Raw genomic sequence first — 16,971 nt, 5'->3', positions numbered from 1 at the left:
AGGGCAACCCAGACTTGTCCTTCTTTTTTTTTTTTTTTTCTTATTCTACATGTTTCTCAGTAACCAGCAAAGACATTGGGAAGGAACATTAGGCATATGTGTGGATATCAAGAACTAATATCAAAGTTATGTACAGCAAGGGATGCTGCCAGTCCCAGCATTCAGAAAACCAAGGCATGAAAGCCACATGTTCAAGGTCAGCCTGGGCTGCCTAATGAAAACCTGTCTTGAAACCACAACTAAAACAGAAACAGACATGGGGAGATGGCTCAGACAGTAAACTAAGTGCTTGATTTCTCAGCATGAGGACCAGCATTCAATCCTCAAAACCCATGCAAATAAAAAAGGCATGTGGTGATGCGCACTGACTACCCTGACTCCCAAGTGCTTGGATTATAGCCTATCCGAGCATGGGTGACTTCCAGGCCAGTAGAACAAGGAGACATGCTGTCTCAAAAACCAAAGTAGGTATTGTTCCTAAGGTACAATGCCCAAGGTTACCCTCTGTTCTACATACACATGCACACATATGCATGTGTTCCCTCATACACATACACACAGAAAGAAAAATGAAAAAAAACCCATTAAAATAGTAAGAATAAAATAAATAAAAACCAAAACAAGGACAGGCAAAACAAGCAGCTTTGCAGCACCTCCAGCATTCTAGTTACAGTGAAAGGCAGACATCTGCATATGTGTGGTGTGAAGTGTCAACCTAATTGCACTGACTGCAACACTGAACTAACTGCTCTCACATCGAGATCTACAAAGCTTGTATTCTATAAGGGTTCCAAGGAAAAGTCATGGTAAAAATCAGCATGCCCATTCTTTTACTTAGAATGCTGTTAAACAATTGTATGTTCACAGAGAGACCAGGGGTCCAAAAGGTAGATCTTGACACCAAGGTTCCTTTAAAAGCACTGGTATCCTGGTGTTTCACTTTGTAATTGGTCTTCCAAATTATGGAGCCCATGTTTTATGTTCAGAGTCACCTTCTAATACTGAACTGCCCTCTTCTTTGAGAGTCCTCCAAGCCTACTCAGTGTGAACTGTCCTTGCCAAGGCTGTACTCTGGGAACACAGAGTGAATAGACTGTTCTGTGAAATTGGAGGGCATGGACCTCTTGACTTAGATTGATCAGAGTGTCCCGAGGCACAAAACATGTCACCCTTCTACTTGAACAGGCTCTTTGACAGAAATTGACCATTGAAAACAAGCTTCTATTCAGGATTTGAGAGAAGATATAGGATAAAGAGTACACAGGGACAGGACCCACATCCTGTGGGTTCTCTGACACCACCCTCCTTAGTCACTTGTTCTCTGTCTCCTTTCATGAAAGAGGGCAAACAATAATGGGAAAGCCACCTGCCACAGAGGTGAATCTCAAGTTCAGCTAATCCATTTGCCAGCAACACCCACTTGGAATTTGGCACAGAGCACAGTTTCTGCATGGGAGCCAGACATAGGCAGTGACATGAAAATTGCTCTCTGCAAGGGCTGGCTCAATCCAGACAGAAAAGGTTCAAAGGTGAGTCAAAGGAATCAGGGGTGGCAGGCAGCCCCAAGCTACGATTTCAATTACAGGCTGTGACAGAAACCTGCTTGTCCAGGTGCTTCTGCTTTTCACAGCTTTGCCAGCCAAATGGACTTGGTGAGTCACCTTATGCAGACCACTAGGGCCACAGTCAGCAGAGGCAAAGAAAAGAGGTGACCCCAGGCATTGAGCTAACCTGCTTCCCACAGCTTGGCCTAAACATGTGTGCCCCAACTCTGCTGTGGTCAAGTGGCCCCAGGAACTTTGGGTAATTAAAATGCCATGTGATTCATTGGCCTGCTAGATTAAAAAAAAAAAAAGCCAAGGGTTTCAGGCATTTGTCCTCAGTAAAAGCCACATCAAGTAAATCAACCAACTTTCAAGACAAAATGAACCAATCCGGGTGCAAGAAAAAGTCTGCTTAGGCAGAGATCCCGAGCTCTATGCCAAGTTAGATCCAGAATGATAGTGTCAATTCTGAGCCTTCCTGTTAAAGCCCTTCCATCGGCCCAGAAAACCTACCTTCCAGCTGGGAGCAGCAATTATTAACTCAGCAGATAGGTGCTTTGTCAGATTCAGAAGAAAACAAATCTGCTCCAAGGAAGGGAATGAGCAGTCTTAATGGCAGCCCCGGAAGCGTGTGCACTGAGGGGACATAATCACCTTTCATTTCATGTAATGACACCATCACGTTGACTTTGTTCCCACCGTTCCAAAATTACAGTATGCCTCCCTCCCTGTGACTAGATGCTGGAAATCCTAAGGAATTTGCTGAACGGAATGCCATTTGTTCTTGCCACGAGGCAATTATTGACTTTTTCTACAGTACTCACTGTGTTTACTTTTTATTTTAGTATTCTTCATCAAGAAAGAAAGGGGAAAAAGGAAGAAAGGAAGATAAAAAGAGAGACAGGAAAAAAGAAATCCAACAAATGAGGCAGACTGCCTCACCTGCAACATACTGTCACTTCCGTTTTTGGTATTTAAAACCTTACAAAATAAGAGTCAGATACCAAGAACAATCTTTCCTGTGGGTGGGTTTGGGTGAGAGAGTGTGTGTGAGAAGGTGTGGGTGTGCATGTGTGTATGCAGATGTGTATGAACATCTGTGTGTAAGCACGTGTAGGCCAGAGGTTAGTAACTGATCTCTTACATAGTCACTTAACCATTCTGTTTTTGAAACAGGATCTCACACTGAATCTAGAACTCACAGTTTGGCTGGAGTGGTTAGCCATTGATCTCTAGCCTGTCTCTGTCTCCATAGCAATAAGATTACAAGTGTATACTACCACACCCAGGTGGATTTTTCCCTTGGATGTTGAGTATTGTACTGGCTAGTTTTGTGTCAACTTGACACAGCTGGAGTTATCACAGAGAAAGGAGCTTCAGTTGAGGAAATGCCTCCATGAGATCCAACTGTAAGGCATTTTCTCAATTGGTAATCAAGGGGGAAAGGCCCCTTGTGGGTGGCACCATCTCTGGGCTGGTAGTCTTGTTTCTATAAGAGAGCAGGCTGAGCAAGCCAGGGGAAGCAAGCCAGTAAAGAACATCCCTCCATGGCCTCTGCATCAGCTCCTGCTTTCTGACCTGCTTGAGATCCAGTCCTGACTTCCTTTGGTAATGAACAGCAATACGGAAGTGTAAGCTAATACACTATTATATATACTATTAATAATACTATTATATATACTATTATATATACTACTAATAATACTATTAAGTGTAATAAACCCTTTCCTCCCCAACTTGCTTCTTGGTCATGATGTTTATGCAGGAATAGAAACCCTGACTAAGACAGGTATCATATTCAGGTCACCATGCTTGCAAGACAAGCACATAGCCTATTGACTGAGCTATCTCCCCAGTGCCATAACTTTTTTATTCCCTTCATGGTTACAACTTTTCATTTCTGAGACTTCTCGAAGTGTATTGCCAGACACTGAGTGTAGCAACTTGTTTAATCTAATCAGATCCATTTGGCTTTTACCGAGTGTTAAATATGTAAGTTTAATGTAATGGGAAATTAATATCTGCATTAAATTGTTTAAAAAATACAGAGAATTGCAACAAGATCACAGTAACGTTTATTGAGGAAAAAAATGTTTAAGGGAGTTTACCACAGAGAAACAGGGTTAGTAAGAGCTCCAACCACAAATTAAGTCAGAGTCTTGTAAAACCTTGGAAGGAAACGCTGCAAGAATAGCCCTACAGATATCAAATAATGTTTTCAGGCAATCAATTACTTTTTCTCTCCTTGGGATATTTGAATTAGATCAGGTAAGTTCTAGAGAGAAAGCTGGGGGCTTTCACAGGTACGTGAGGTGAGTCTTTCTGTTTCTGATTTCTGTGATGACTGAATCCTATCTCCTTAAGTTGGCTGTGTTCTGCTGGAGCCGATAAGAAAGCATGGCAAAGATACAAGCTACTTGCATTTATTCAGATAATTCTTTCCTGGAGATAGATGAGCTGAAAATACATTTCCTATTGACCAATGGAGAGATTGGCAGATAGGGATGGCTCAACAATTTCCAAGTTGGGCCAAGCCCAAACTGGAGAGCAAAGTGGAAGTTTCCTCAGCTCATTATTAAGCTCTATTATTCAGGATTCAGAATTGAAGTCTGTTGCATTAAGGAGACAGTGGTTCTGTTTAATTGCCCACCATGGGAATTGCTGTTAGAATAATAGAATAGGGTGTCTTATTCAATACACACAGAGAGACACCACGTAACCCCATCACATACAGGGTGATGATAGCTAGAAAACAAAGTCTATGGGGAAAAGTGTCTCAAATTTGAGCTTATAAAACCAGGCTGTAGTTTTAGAAATGATCCATTAGTCTCATCTCCAACTTCCTATGTCAATTGATAGTTTCCAACTTGACTCAAGGTCCTTTATCTTGCCAGCTGACTAGTATTTATTTTATTCATGCTTTAATATTTTCTCCTTTGTACTAAATTGAAAGCACCAGATTTATGAGTCACTCATGCATTAAGCTAACCCACTTTATAGTCACACAAGTATGTTCTTACTCCATTAACAAAATTGAAGGGAAAGTAACATATGGTGATCACCATTTACCATGAAACTTAAGTATCTGTGTAGAAGCGAAAGTAGTCCTGGTTCCATTGAAACTGATGCTTGGCCTCTCAGGAGGGTGAAGCCCTTGGCAACAGCTTTTATTCCTATCATTTCAATCAAAAATACTACATTCATTCCTCCTTGGGGCCTCCATTGCTTCTAAAGCCAGATCTATTATTATCCTTGTATTTCCACTGAACTTAAGGTTTTTGAAAACAGCAATTTGTCTTACATATCTAGGCAACCTCAAGAGTTAGTGGTACTTAATAAATACTGTGTAGAGCCAAGGAAAGCTTTGGAAGTAAGCTTGTGATCAGGTCTTTAAGTTTATTGTGCCCCACCTGCTGAGTGGGGAAGAGCATATTGGTATAGATAGAGGGAAGCTGAGCTGCACACACATCACCAGTTTCAGGTAACTGTCAAAGTAGAAATCAAAGTCCTAAAATGCAGGGAGTTTAGTTTGGATTTGACTCAAAGAACTGAGGCCTTAGAATCTAATGGTATGGGTCCAAACATGAGTGTTAACAGCAATAAAATATGGGTATTCCAGTTCTTGAGACCCTTCACTGATTCTGCAAATGAGGAAAAGAATCTCTGTTAATTACATGAAATCATATGTATCTGAAGGATGTTCTTAATATTAGTAGTGTGTTATTATTTAGATTAAGTTATCTTGTTTTATCAAAACCAGAATATTTTGAGAAGAAAAAAGAGGTTCTATAAATAAGTAATTATTTCAAAAGAAGTACCATACACAAAGATTCACCTGGGTGAATATAAATTGGAAACAGAAGGGTATAAGAGCCAATATATACTTAGGCAGCATGACATTGCTATAGATAACCAGTCTAAGTCAGCTAATATGGCTGATATAGGATATCCAAGGAGCTGAATCTGTACGAAGTGGCTGACCATGGATATCCTAGGAACTGAAAAAATAAACACTGTTGTAATGTTATATAGCTATTCTTATTAGACTGTCATTGCCTTTGACAGCTTGCTTGCATCTGTCTATCTGTATACTTGAGTATCTACCTCCAGTCACACTATATACTGGTCTTCAAGTGTGCTTGTGCCCACCTGTACCAGCCTGCCTAGTGATCTGTATGGAAGTCTTTGCCTGGAGGGAATACCTTATCTTTTATCTTCCCAAGGCTCTTCCCAATCTTATCAACCTCCTAGCTTCCTGCAACCCTCCTGCTTTCTTTGCACTGGAGCATGGACCTCCAACCATGACTGGCAGCATATATCTATACTGTATATATGAGCCAATATCTATACTAGTATCTATATTTTATCTGTCTGCATCTATACCTGCATCCAAATTTATATCCACAGCTATATATGCACGGGTACCCATCTTCATACACACCTAGTCTTATGGATGACTGGTACTATTTCAATGTTAATCATTTCAGTTATCTTGCTTTATTCTTGTGCCTTTCTCATTCTATGTACCCTTCCCTCCCTTAGCCAATCCTCATCATTGTACATTGTCCTAAGTGTCTTTCTTTTCCTTGTGGTTTCTCCCTTCTCATTTGGCTTCATCCCACCTTCAGTTCTGATCTCTCTTCCAAATTATAATAATAAGAACTGAAAAACTTTTGTTTTGTGTCAAGTTTGTTTCAAGTTTGGGTTTTTGGGGAAAATGCTGGCCTCCAACTCTGATCCCCTTGCCTTAACTTCCCAAGTGTTGGAATTATAGGCATTGCCACAGTGTCCAGTTCACCATATTTCTTAAAAATGATCTCTGTTCCTCAACACTATACTTCAGGTTGGTGGTGTAGCTCAGTGGTGTCTTATTTGTACATATGAAGATATAGGTTCTATCTCTGCCACCACCAAAAGGAAAATTGGTAATTCAGGTGTCTCTAAGTAATAGCAATGAAAGTCTAAACAGGGTTCTGGTGTATTTACACAATGGATTCTAATTCAGCAAATGTGTGTGACTTGATTCGTCTATGTTTTATCACCAGCAATATGGGAATAGTGTTAGTGTGCCAAGGGCAAATAAAGGAAGCAGAAAAGAACTCCCATGTCACCACCATATACAGTCAACAGATACACCTGGGTGCATTGGAAACTTTCCATTCCCAGTCCTCACCACAGACTCAGGAGTAAGGATCTTACTGCTTTTAAGCTATTCTAATATGCAGGCACTAGTTACCAAACTATGGAATGTCCTACAAGTGTATATCAGCATATGTGTACTCTTCAGTGTTTGCGTACCATGCACATGCATTGTGCCCACAGAAGCCAGAAGCCAGTGTTAGAGCCTCTGGAACTGGAGTTATAGAAGGTTGTGGGAGCTAGGAATAGCAATCACTGTCCTCAGGAAGAATAGCCAGTGCTTCCCATTGTTAAGCCACATCTCCAGGCCTTTCTTCAGTTTTTGACCTTATGGATCAGTAATTCCATAAAGAAAATATTTTCTGCCCTATCCTAAATAATAATGGATTTATGCACATAGACAAAACTTAAAGTTTTGAAATATCTTAGGCCATATACTGGAACACTCATACGGATAGGATTCTTCCATTATTTAGCTATCAAGCTGTAGTTTTGAACACACAGTGTGTGATTCCTCCCACCAATTGGTTCATCAATTCAGTGAAAGTTACATCTCCACCCAATGCAATAATTTGATGGTGAGATTACTTGCATACTAAGGCGAGATTTTCTGAGAAATCTAATTTCCTTCAAAAAAATATGTAGACAAATGGAAAGTTAAATGTAAAGGGGCTAATTACTAACCATATATTAGTTTTCCAGGTTTTCTTTTAACTAAGAATACCAATAAATACAAAAATACTTTGTAGTGCCAACCTGGGCTCCCCAGAAACTGATAATTTACAGCATTTCTCTTTAATGGGCACAATGCATTAAATTGAAGAATTCTCCTTATGTATCACACTCATTAGTAATAGAGAAAGAATAAACACGTTTCAAAGAAGTACTATGCTGGACATCTTACAAGTTCTCTGAGAGGACCATAGAAGCTTACTTTTCAAGAAAGATTAACTCAGCTTTTGGACCATGATGCTGGCGATTTTTGTTTTCAAGCCCAGCAGCAGCAGCTAGAATTTAAGAGACAAGTGGTGCTGGGTGTGGTGGTGCACACCTTTAATCCCAGCACTCGGGAGGCAGGGGCAGGCCGATTTCTGAGTTTGAGACCAGCCTGGTCTACAAAGTGAGTTCTAGGATGGCCAGGGCTATACAGAGAAATCCTGTTTCGAAAAACCAAAGAGAGAGAGAGAGAGAAAGAGAGAGAGAGAGAGAGAGAGAGAGAGAGAGAGAGAGAGAGAGAGAGAGAGAGAGAGAGAGAGAAGACAGACAAGTGGTTATTTTCTGGATGAGCACTTGTCTCTTAGAGTTTGACACTTAACACTAGAGAAATATAAAGCTTAAACAGACACATACCCATCTCATAGAAATGCTAAATGGAGATAATGGCAACCCTGAAGGTCCAGTTAGCTAGTGTTCCCAGAACCCCTCACTAGCAAACCAGTTAGAGTTCCTACATTTTCAAACAGGAGGAAAAAAAATTCCCCAGACATTAATGAGAAAAGCCTGAACTATACCTTCATAAAGTCCTAATTCATGCCTTAGAAATTCTACTTTTGCCTCAATTATTTTTCTAGTTATGACTACAAATCCTTGGATTACTTTAACTGAGTCAACTGAATGCATTTTTAGCCATATTAGAAACTAGATGGCACATTATAATATGTTTCAAACGCTGACTTAAGAAAGCACTTGGACAACCTCTACAAAACTAACAGCTTAGAATCCAAGATATGATCTACACTCCTGGTCTTTCTTCCTGCGGTTGGAGTGTTCTGAGACTGAGTTCCAAAGGCCACACTCATGCTTCTTTTTCTGTAACAACCTTAGGATAAGCCTTCAAAAGGCACAAGGCACTTCTATAGTCCCTAGCATGGATCATGGTTAAAGGGAAACACAGGTCTTCCCATGGTGTTTTTAAGAAACAGTCCCTTGTGTAGCTGTGGACTCAAGGGGCAGGGGTCTTCTCCTCCCTGTAGCAACTATGGAGAGGAGGAGGGATTTGGGTTATGAAGCCTGGAAAAGCAGCCACAACAATCCCTTGAGCTGCCACCCCGGTGGCTTTCCAGCCATCCTCCCTTGTGTATGGGATTGAATAAAGTGTAAAGAAGACCAAAGAATCTGGACAGATACTTTTATAAAAAATGATCCCCACTCCCCATATGATCTTATATTTGCTAATCAATGCACAGGCAGCTTGGCTGAAACAAAGAAAACAGCCTGTGGTGGGAAAAAAAAAACCATTTTCTCTTCCTCTCAAATCTCTATTCAATTACAACTGGACTCTGGCCAACTGTGCTTCCTGATTCCAAATCTATTTCACTAATTTATTGTAATTAAGAATATTTCAGTGATGTTGGAGAACAAAGATAGTTCAAACTCTATTTGTTTGAGGAAAAAAGAACTGCACAATATAAAGACTCATCTCACAAAACTGCAAAAATCTAGATGGTGACAAATAGTCTGGAAACCACTCTGGTGGTATCTTAAAAAGTGAAGCATAGACTCTAACTTGGGCCCATCATTTTCATATGGCCCTGTCATTCCAACTCTAGATGCAGCTCTCAAATAAGTGAAAAGACCAACAGAATGTATTTGTGTTTGTGTGTGTGTGTGTGTGTGTGTTCAACTTAGGGACTTGTACAAGCAGAAAAAATGCTTTAGCCCTATGATATACACACAGCCCTTCAGAAGGGTATCTGTTCAGCTATGTTCACAGCACCACTGCTTAGGAGTCAAGAGATTAAAATAACATAAGCATCCTGGGGCAGATGATAAAAATTGTGGTGCATACCTTCAATATAATATCATTTAGTAATTACAAAGGATGAATTCTAGCACATTGTAATATAAATACGATTTTAAAAATTTGTAGAAAAATAAATCAGCCAGATACAAGAAGACAGATATTGTATGACTCCACTTAAATGAGGTTCTTAGAATAAGAAAATTTATGGAGGCAGAAGAGAGAACAGATGCTAGTGGAACATAAAAGCAGAATAAACAAATCCTTATTACTAATCATGTGAAACTTACCAGAGGCCACATCCATCTTCTATCTTTGCTTTACTTAGGGTAATGAATACAATTAAAGTGGACACTCAACACTACCTGAAAGTCATTACTCAAGCACTTTAATATCTACCTGTACTTTTAATAATTTGTGACACTGGCTTAGTGGCAGAAACTATCTTAGAGTGACAATGAGCTGCTTAGAAAATGTCTTTAGAGGGTTGTCCTGCCTTGCTTTTGCCAACTTTGCACAAATTATCATCATCTGAGAGAATAGAATGCCAATTGAGAAGATATTGCCATAGATAGGCCTATAGACAAGTCTGTGGGAGTATTTCTTTGACTGATGGCTGATGTGGGAGTACTCAGATAACTATGGGTAGTGCCATGCCTGGCAGGTGGTCCTAGGTTATATAAGAGAATATGCTAAGGCACCCTTGGAAAACAATCCAGCAAGCAGGTTTCCCTCATTGTCTTTGTTTCAGTTCCTATTTCCAGGTTCCTGCCTGAGTTCCTTCCCTGACTTCCCTCAGTGATAGACTGTGACCTGGAAGTACAAGCTAAATAAAACCTTTCCTCCCCCAAGTTGGTTTTGGTCAGAGTAGTTCAATGCAGTAGTGAGAACTAAATGAAGGCAAGTGAGGGGCTACCAAAGTCATAGAAAAAGGCAGTGGCAAATAAGTGCACAATACCATGGATGCTACTAAATGATACACCCAAAATGGCCAAAGCAGGACATTCTGTGATGAATGGTCACTTAACAGAAATAAGTCAGTCATAAAATCTCTAATTTAAACTAATGTCCACAGAAAGTTCACAGTAAGATATGCTATGAAAACACATAATCTTTTTAGTACACGACTCAGTGGCATTCCTGAAAACTTTATGAAATAACAAGATTCCACATCATTCTTTAGTTTCAGACAATGGATGAATCTGACCTAATATTTAATAGATCACACTTCTGTTGTGAGCCGGAATTGTCATACTGTGGATGGAGGTAAGAGCTGGATATCCAGTTATTCAGTAAATAACCCCATACACATGCATGTGCAAGCGACCCCAACTGAACTCAGTGGGCTATTAGAAAAATAAAAAGACAGGAAAATAGGAAGGGGACATGTTGACAAGAAGTTTCCAGAGGGTGTGGGAGAGGGCAAAAGAGAGGGGAATAAAGGGTGAATATAAACAAAATACATTTTATATATGTATACAATTGTCAAAGAATAAATAAATCCTTTTTTTAAAAAATGAAAAGAAAACATTAGACAAATTTTTTGGTGTCTTTTAAACCTACTTGATGAAGTAGTCACGTCCATCTCGGTTTGTCATCATCTCCCATCCATAGGGTGGTACCTGGTTCAAGCCCCAGGTTCCTGAGGGAGGTGGCCAGCCCGAAGACTTGGTCCTGTGGCTGGAAAACAAAGAAAGCATCATCACCCCTGATTCTTAAATATACCTTTTGGATTACTGAGCAAGGATACATGTCTTATTCCTCTACATTATGAGCATAACTGATCATACAGCAACTATAATGAATGCCTGTATCTGATAGCATGCTGGGCATTTTGTATGCAACAGAACACTTTTTGCATAGAATACACATGAAAGAAGTATACTCATACACCATGTGGATAGGAAGATAATGGTTAGTAAAATTAAATAATTTTGTTGTGGAAAGCTTTGATAGAAAGTTCTTTCTACTTCTGGCCACAAGATGCATATTTTGATGACAGAGAATTAGAGATTTTGTACACATACATAAATTTCACATTGCCATATAAACAAGCATACATGAAGATAAATTATTGTTTTATGCTTTTAAGGAAAAAAAAGCAATCTGAAGTTTTCTAGATTCCTGTTACAAAAATATAAAATGTATACTCATAGTAAACATATGCCAAGCAAAGTCAGTCATAAACCATTAAATTAACCCTAAGTGTTAACTTGCAACAAATATCTACACCTCATCTTTTCCATATTATAAGGTCTCAAAATCAATTTGCCTGTCAGTACAGTGAAAGACTAGAAAGTATTCTATATATTTGTCTTTTAAAATCAAAAGGAATAGGCCATAATTCCTGGTGATAGGTAGCATTGCACACTCCCAGTCCCTAATTGGAGACCTGTAACCATTTTCTAAACTGATCACCCAATGCTGGCTTGTACACTTCATCCCTGCCTTCTCATGAATGCCCAACACTTCTTCAGTCCTTACCCATGATTCTGCAAGGAAGGAAGGAACATCATTTTAACCTTACTCCACATCCTCTGTCATATGGCTCCTTAGATCAAAGAGAAGTAGCTCATTTGATAGCCAGCCTCTAAGATCCTGCAGTGGCTCCAAAGGCCAGATTGTCATCAACAAAAGTGAGCAGGCAAAAAGCAGTGATGATGTTTGCAGGGACTCAGAGTCAGTGCTGCAGCAGCCACCAGAGAGCCCTTTATACCAAGGTGAGATGAAAGAAGAGCATCCTGGAGAGTGAGTGCATGCAGAGCATGGATCTCTCTTGTCCTCTGCCTCCCTGGCTTGGCCCTTTTGCACAGGATGCAACTTGCTAGCTTTCATGCAGCCTGTTGCCCTTCCAAGGTGAGTATCCAAAGTAACCCCTCTTCTCAATGCCCTTGCCCTGCCACCACATCCCTCCAACCAGTGACTCAACCAGTGTCAAGAGATCCAAGCCCATTTCCTGTAACTCCTCCGCAGCAGAGGAAGATTTGCATAATTTAAACCCCCTCCTATTGCTTTTCTTTAACTCCATTTTGGTCTTGTGACTACCTCTAATAAAGAGTGTGGATCAAAAGTATTCACAAAATTAATAGAGGTCTGGTAAATTTAGAATGGCACTGTTGGACCACTATTCTTGCTGACTATTAAAAGAAAAGACATGGCTACCTCTTTTGTTTCCTTGGCTTATGCAAATGTCAGCGGTGGCAATTTCCTCTGATGGTTTTGAACAAAAAACTGCTATTTCCCCTAGGTGAGAGAACACATGGATTCTACCCAGAAGTACTATAATAAACAAACAAGCACAAAAACCCCACTGTAGTTCTCTTATATCAGCAGGGAACACATTTGGAAAGCTCTTTAAGATGGGACCAAGTAACAAATTCTTAGAGGCACCAATACAGTCTACAGTCTATTCAATTGTTTAAAACTTTCCCCCAAAGCTGGAATATAGTTAGAAGGAACATAAAGACTGTTCTTGACTTTGGAAGGAAGCTTACCTATAGAGATGCTACAATTTATCTTGAAATCCCAAATTATATACGGTGTACCTGTTAGCCCCTTTAGTCAGAGGAAATGTCATTTTTCCCCCTTTGGTTTTCTGTCTTGGCCCCTTTCCACATACATAACATAAAATACTAATCACCCAAGGAAAGGCACAGGCTTCCTAATGCAATTGAAATGTCAAATACAGCATTCTAATGAGGAGCTGCAGGAAGCTTAGATTATATTTTATTTGCTGAATTTCATTATAATCCACATTTTGTCCTGGGTAGGATGTCCACAGTGTAGCAAACAACCATTCTGCAAGATGTTTTCAAATACTTTCTCTGCCTAAAATGAAATGGCAGCACCAGAAAACCACTGCTAAACTACCTCCAGTACAGCAACCGCACACATACTAACTGTGAGCTTCTAGGTCAAGGGGCACCAAAATAAACTATGGACTAATTAAAATCAGACATAGATATAACCACCTGTTCATGAGTTGTTGTAAAAATATGTGGGTTGGAAAGGCTTCTGTAGAGCTGAGAAAATTAAAAGTGTAGGAAGAACAAACAAAAACAGTTGTAAAGAATTTATCAACGACAGACTTGAGAAAAATCAACAACAGATGCCAGAACTAGAAAGGGGCTCTTCTGCAATATGAGAACTGAGAGCTCCACTTCAATATACTATATAGCCATGGGAGATAGTGAATCTTCTACTGCTAGGTGAAGAAAGGCTCTAGGGAACTCCTTCCTCTGCACTACTCCCAAGTGCCCCTGTTCTCTCACTTCTGGCACCTTTTCTAACCAGTATATTTTCTTTTGTGCACAAAACTTTATATGCCCCAATACAGGGGAATGGCAGTGCCAAGAAGTGGGAGTGGGTGGGTAGGGGAGCAGGGCGGGAGAGGGTATAGGAAACTTTTGGGATAGCATTTAAAATGTAAATTAAGAAAATATCTAAAAAAAAAACCCAAAAAACAAAAAAACAAAAAAACAAAACAAACAAAGAAAACCCAGGAGTTCCTTCTGAATGCCATGCTGGCTTAGAACTCTCTACATAGCCTAGGCTGATCTTGAATGCACAACAAATCTCCTGACTCATCTTCCTGAGTGTTGGGACTATAGGCATGTGTCACCAAGCCTGGATCTACAAAGAATGTTAAGAGGCATCTCTAGGAGGACAGCAGAATGTGACAACATGCAAGTAAAAACAGTGGATGCTTTGATTTAACAAATTCAGAAATCAGGCTCAGTTCCTTAGAAGGGGTCAGGCAACTGTGGTAACACCATGCAGAAATCTTCATTGGGGACAATAATGGTCCAAGTGTGAGAGATTCATGCCCTTCTTCCTCTGACAGTCTCAGAATGAATTTATTCTGAGGTTCTTAGGTACGATCCCAGGGACTGGGGCCATTATAAAACCTCTTCCTTTGAAAGGTTTGACTTTTCCTGTCCAAGGGCAACTCGGCATCAAGATTATTTCTGAGAGCCTACAGACCCTTTTAAGCAGACCCTCTTAATCCTAGCATTTCTGTTGAACGTCCACTAGTGTTGCTAATGATGGTATGCTGCCAGTCCCTGCTGACATCATTTGCAGTCTGGTATCACCATTTGCAAGAAACTATTTACGTTAGAAATGTCCATACACCGTTTTTAAGCAAACCTATATCTTATGCAATACTTGGGCAATGTTGACTCCCAGTCAAAGTTGGGAATTGCCAGGTTACAAAATAGTCCCTTTTTTACTTATTGCCCATAATCTTGAGCAAATTACATGACCTATCTGTCCTCCTTAGGACCTGTGTCTGTAAGAGGCCTCATGTCAGTGTGAGAAAATTACTTCTATGGAGTAATTAGTATAGGATGGGGCCTCACATGAAAAGAGTGTAGCACTCGGAATGGGGAAAGAAGGAAAGACTGTCAATTTTCCCTCCCAGTCTGACAAGAAGAGACTGAAACAAGCAGTGACCTTTCCCCATAATCTTAGAAGTTATTGAGCTTGACCCCTTCCAAGGCAGAAGGAAAAAAAATCTGTGATTTAGGGTACAGTGGGCCAGTTTCATTTCCCAGGAAAAGCCTTGAGATCCTTGCAATCCTAATGTTCTGCAAGTCCTATCTGAGATCATGGCTGTGTGAACCACTTTCAAACACTTACCTCAGCCTTAAAAATAGCGACCTACATTGTCAAGGCTATTTAAATCATTCTAGAAACTTCCCTAGACTGACTGAACTGGTTTGCTACTTTGAGTTTCACTCATCCATTGTTTGCAACATACAGAAACTATCCATGAACAAAAAAGATATTTGTACTTTTTGTGAAATGAGAGCATCTATGAATGGGTCAAACTTGCAGAACTATTGGTGAAAAGATGACTGGTAGAAGTAACTGATGCTCTCCTGCTGTGTATCTGTCTATGCTTGCTGAACTGAATCTCTATGATCAGTCCATCCTAAGAAAGGGTGAGCTCTTATAAACCACCATCAGGTAGTCCAAGCTATTTGATTTTCTTGGAATAGCTCAGCAGCTCATCATCAGAAAGGGCTCTGAATCAGGTTCCAAAGACTTGAGTCAGATAGATGCAAAACCTGCCTTTTATTACACATATAATCTTTTGGTAAATCCAACTCTTCCTTGCTTTCCTCACTTACATAGGTAAATTATTCTAAGTAGTTCTCATACCAGGGTAATTTTGTCTCCAAAGGAATTTAGCAGTGTCTGGAGACATTTTTGGTGGTCCTAGCTTGGAAAAAGTTATTATGGTTTTCTTTTTTCTAATGGCTAGATGCCAGGAATGCTGTTAAACCAGACAGCACCAAGATTGGAGAGATAACTGGAGTTTTAAGAGAATTTGCAGAGGACCCGTGTTAGTTTCTTATTACCTCTATGGTAGCTCCCAACTACAATTTGTAGCGAAATCTTTTCAGTCTTTCTGCATCAGTCTCAGGCATGCTCTAAATATATTTGGAAGACAACATGCTTTCCTGGGAAACTAGATCTTTGGGCAGCATATAACATACCATGTTTTGTACAGACTGTTCTGGGTAAAGAAACAGGACAGTAGGTGAGAGCCCAACTGGAATTTATTCTAAGCAAATGGCTGCTGCCATTAATAGTGAATTAGAAGATCACCCAAGGTTGATTCCTACAGCTTCTTATTCCAAGGTCCAAAGCAGTTACATTACCACAATTAAGAGGGATGTGAGCTCATGAGCTTCTTCATATATTTGGTAATAAATCATATAGGACTGGCAGCCAATATTACACTGCAGTCTTTGAGACTTGCAGAGAAGTGAATTTTTATATCTATTGAGAATATGAACAAACCAGAGATTTATCTATTTGATTATTCATCCTTGACATTGAGTGGCACTATGAAAAATACAACAAAATAAATGTTGACCCAGGATCTGATCATTCTTGCTTCTGTGAACTCACAGAAATTATTTTGCAGATGAACCCAAGGTTATACAGTGTTGAATATGGATATATAAAATAGAAAGCATTTTCCCATTTATTTTTCTGTTAAGATTAGTGGCTATGGTGTTGTATAGAGATGTCCTCCAAATTAAAACCTTCCCTCCTGAAGGGAGAAGGGAAGGTCATTAAGATTTTAGAAAGTAGATGAAACTTATACAATTCAGGAAGTAAAGAAAACTTGTAAGTTTCAAGGAGTTACTGAAAATGCCAAGGTTTCCAAGGGCTCCCTGAGTTTACGTAGTAATAACAATTACCAGAGAGGGGAGACACTCTGACTGGTCAGCTGCATTCAAATCATGTATGAAACTTTAGGGATGTAGCAGTTTTGAATCATCACTTATCCTGGGGTGGGCTTTTGGGTGACGGAGCTGGCTTAGATTCATTCATGCTACCAGAAAGAGCACCCCACCCGGTGCATTCACTTTTTAACTAAGCTAGATTTGGGTTGGATAATTTCTTTCATTTGTTTCTGGTGTCCCATGTGGGGTAAATAGATGGCTATTTATATCTCCCCATGATAATTCAAGTGACATTGGGTTATGGTACCTGAATTCACTAGATACCACCAACTATCCTCCAACATCA

At 39.9% G+C, this 16,971-nt stretch overlaps 1 protein-coding gene across 5 annotated transcripts in view; it reads right to left on the bottom strand.

Annotated features, from left to right (window-relative positions):
- The window catches only part of Frmpd4 (FERM and PDZ domain containing 4), a 667,256-nt gene that overhangs the window by 248,989 nt on the left and 401,296 nt on the right, over positions 1 to 16,971 (bottom strand). For all 5 annotated transcript variants that reach the window (XM_029473447.2, XM_029473445.2, XM_029473446.2 and 2 more), the window contains one exon: positions 10,987 to 11,103. In XM_029473447.2, the coding sequence (XP_029329307.1) occupies positions 10,987 to 11,103 (117 nt within the window). The remainder of the gene's footprint in view (positions 1 to 10,986; positions 11,104 to 16,971) is intronic.

The sequence above is a fragment of the Mus caroli genome, unplaced genomic scaffold (assembly GCF_978045245.1).
Source record: "Mus caroli unplaced genomic scaffold, Mus_caroli_1 scaffold_5, whole genome shotgun sequence".
NCBI lineage: Eukaryota > Metazoa > Chordata > Mammalia > Rodentia > Muridae > Mus > Mus caroli.
This window is presented reverse-complemented; position numbering and strand designations above follow the sequence as displayed.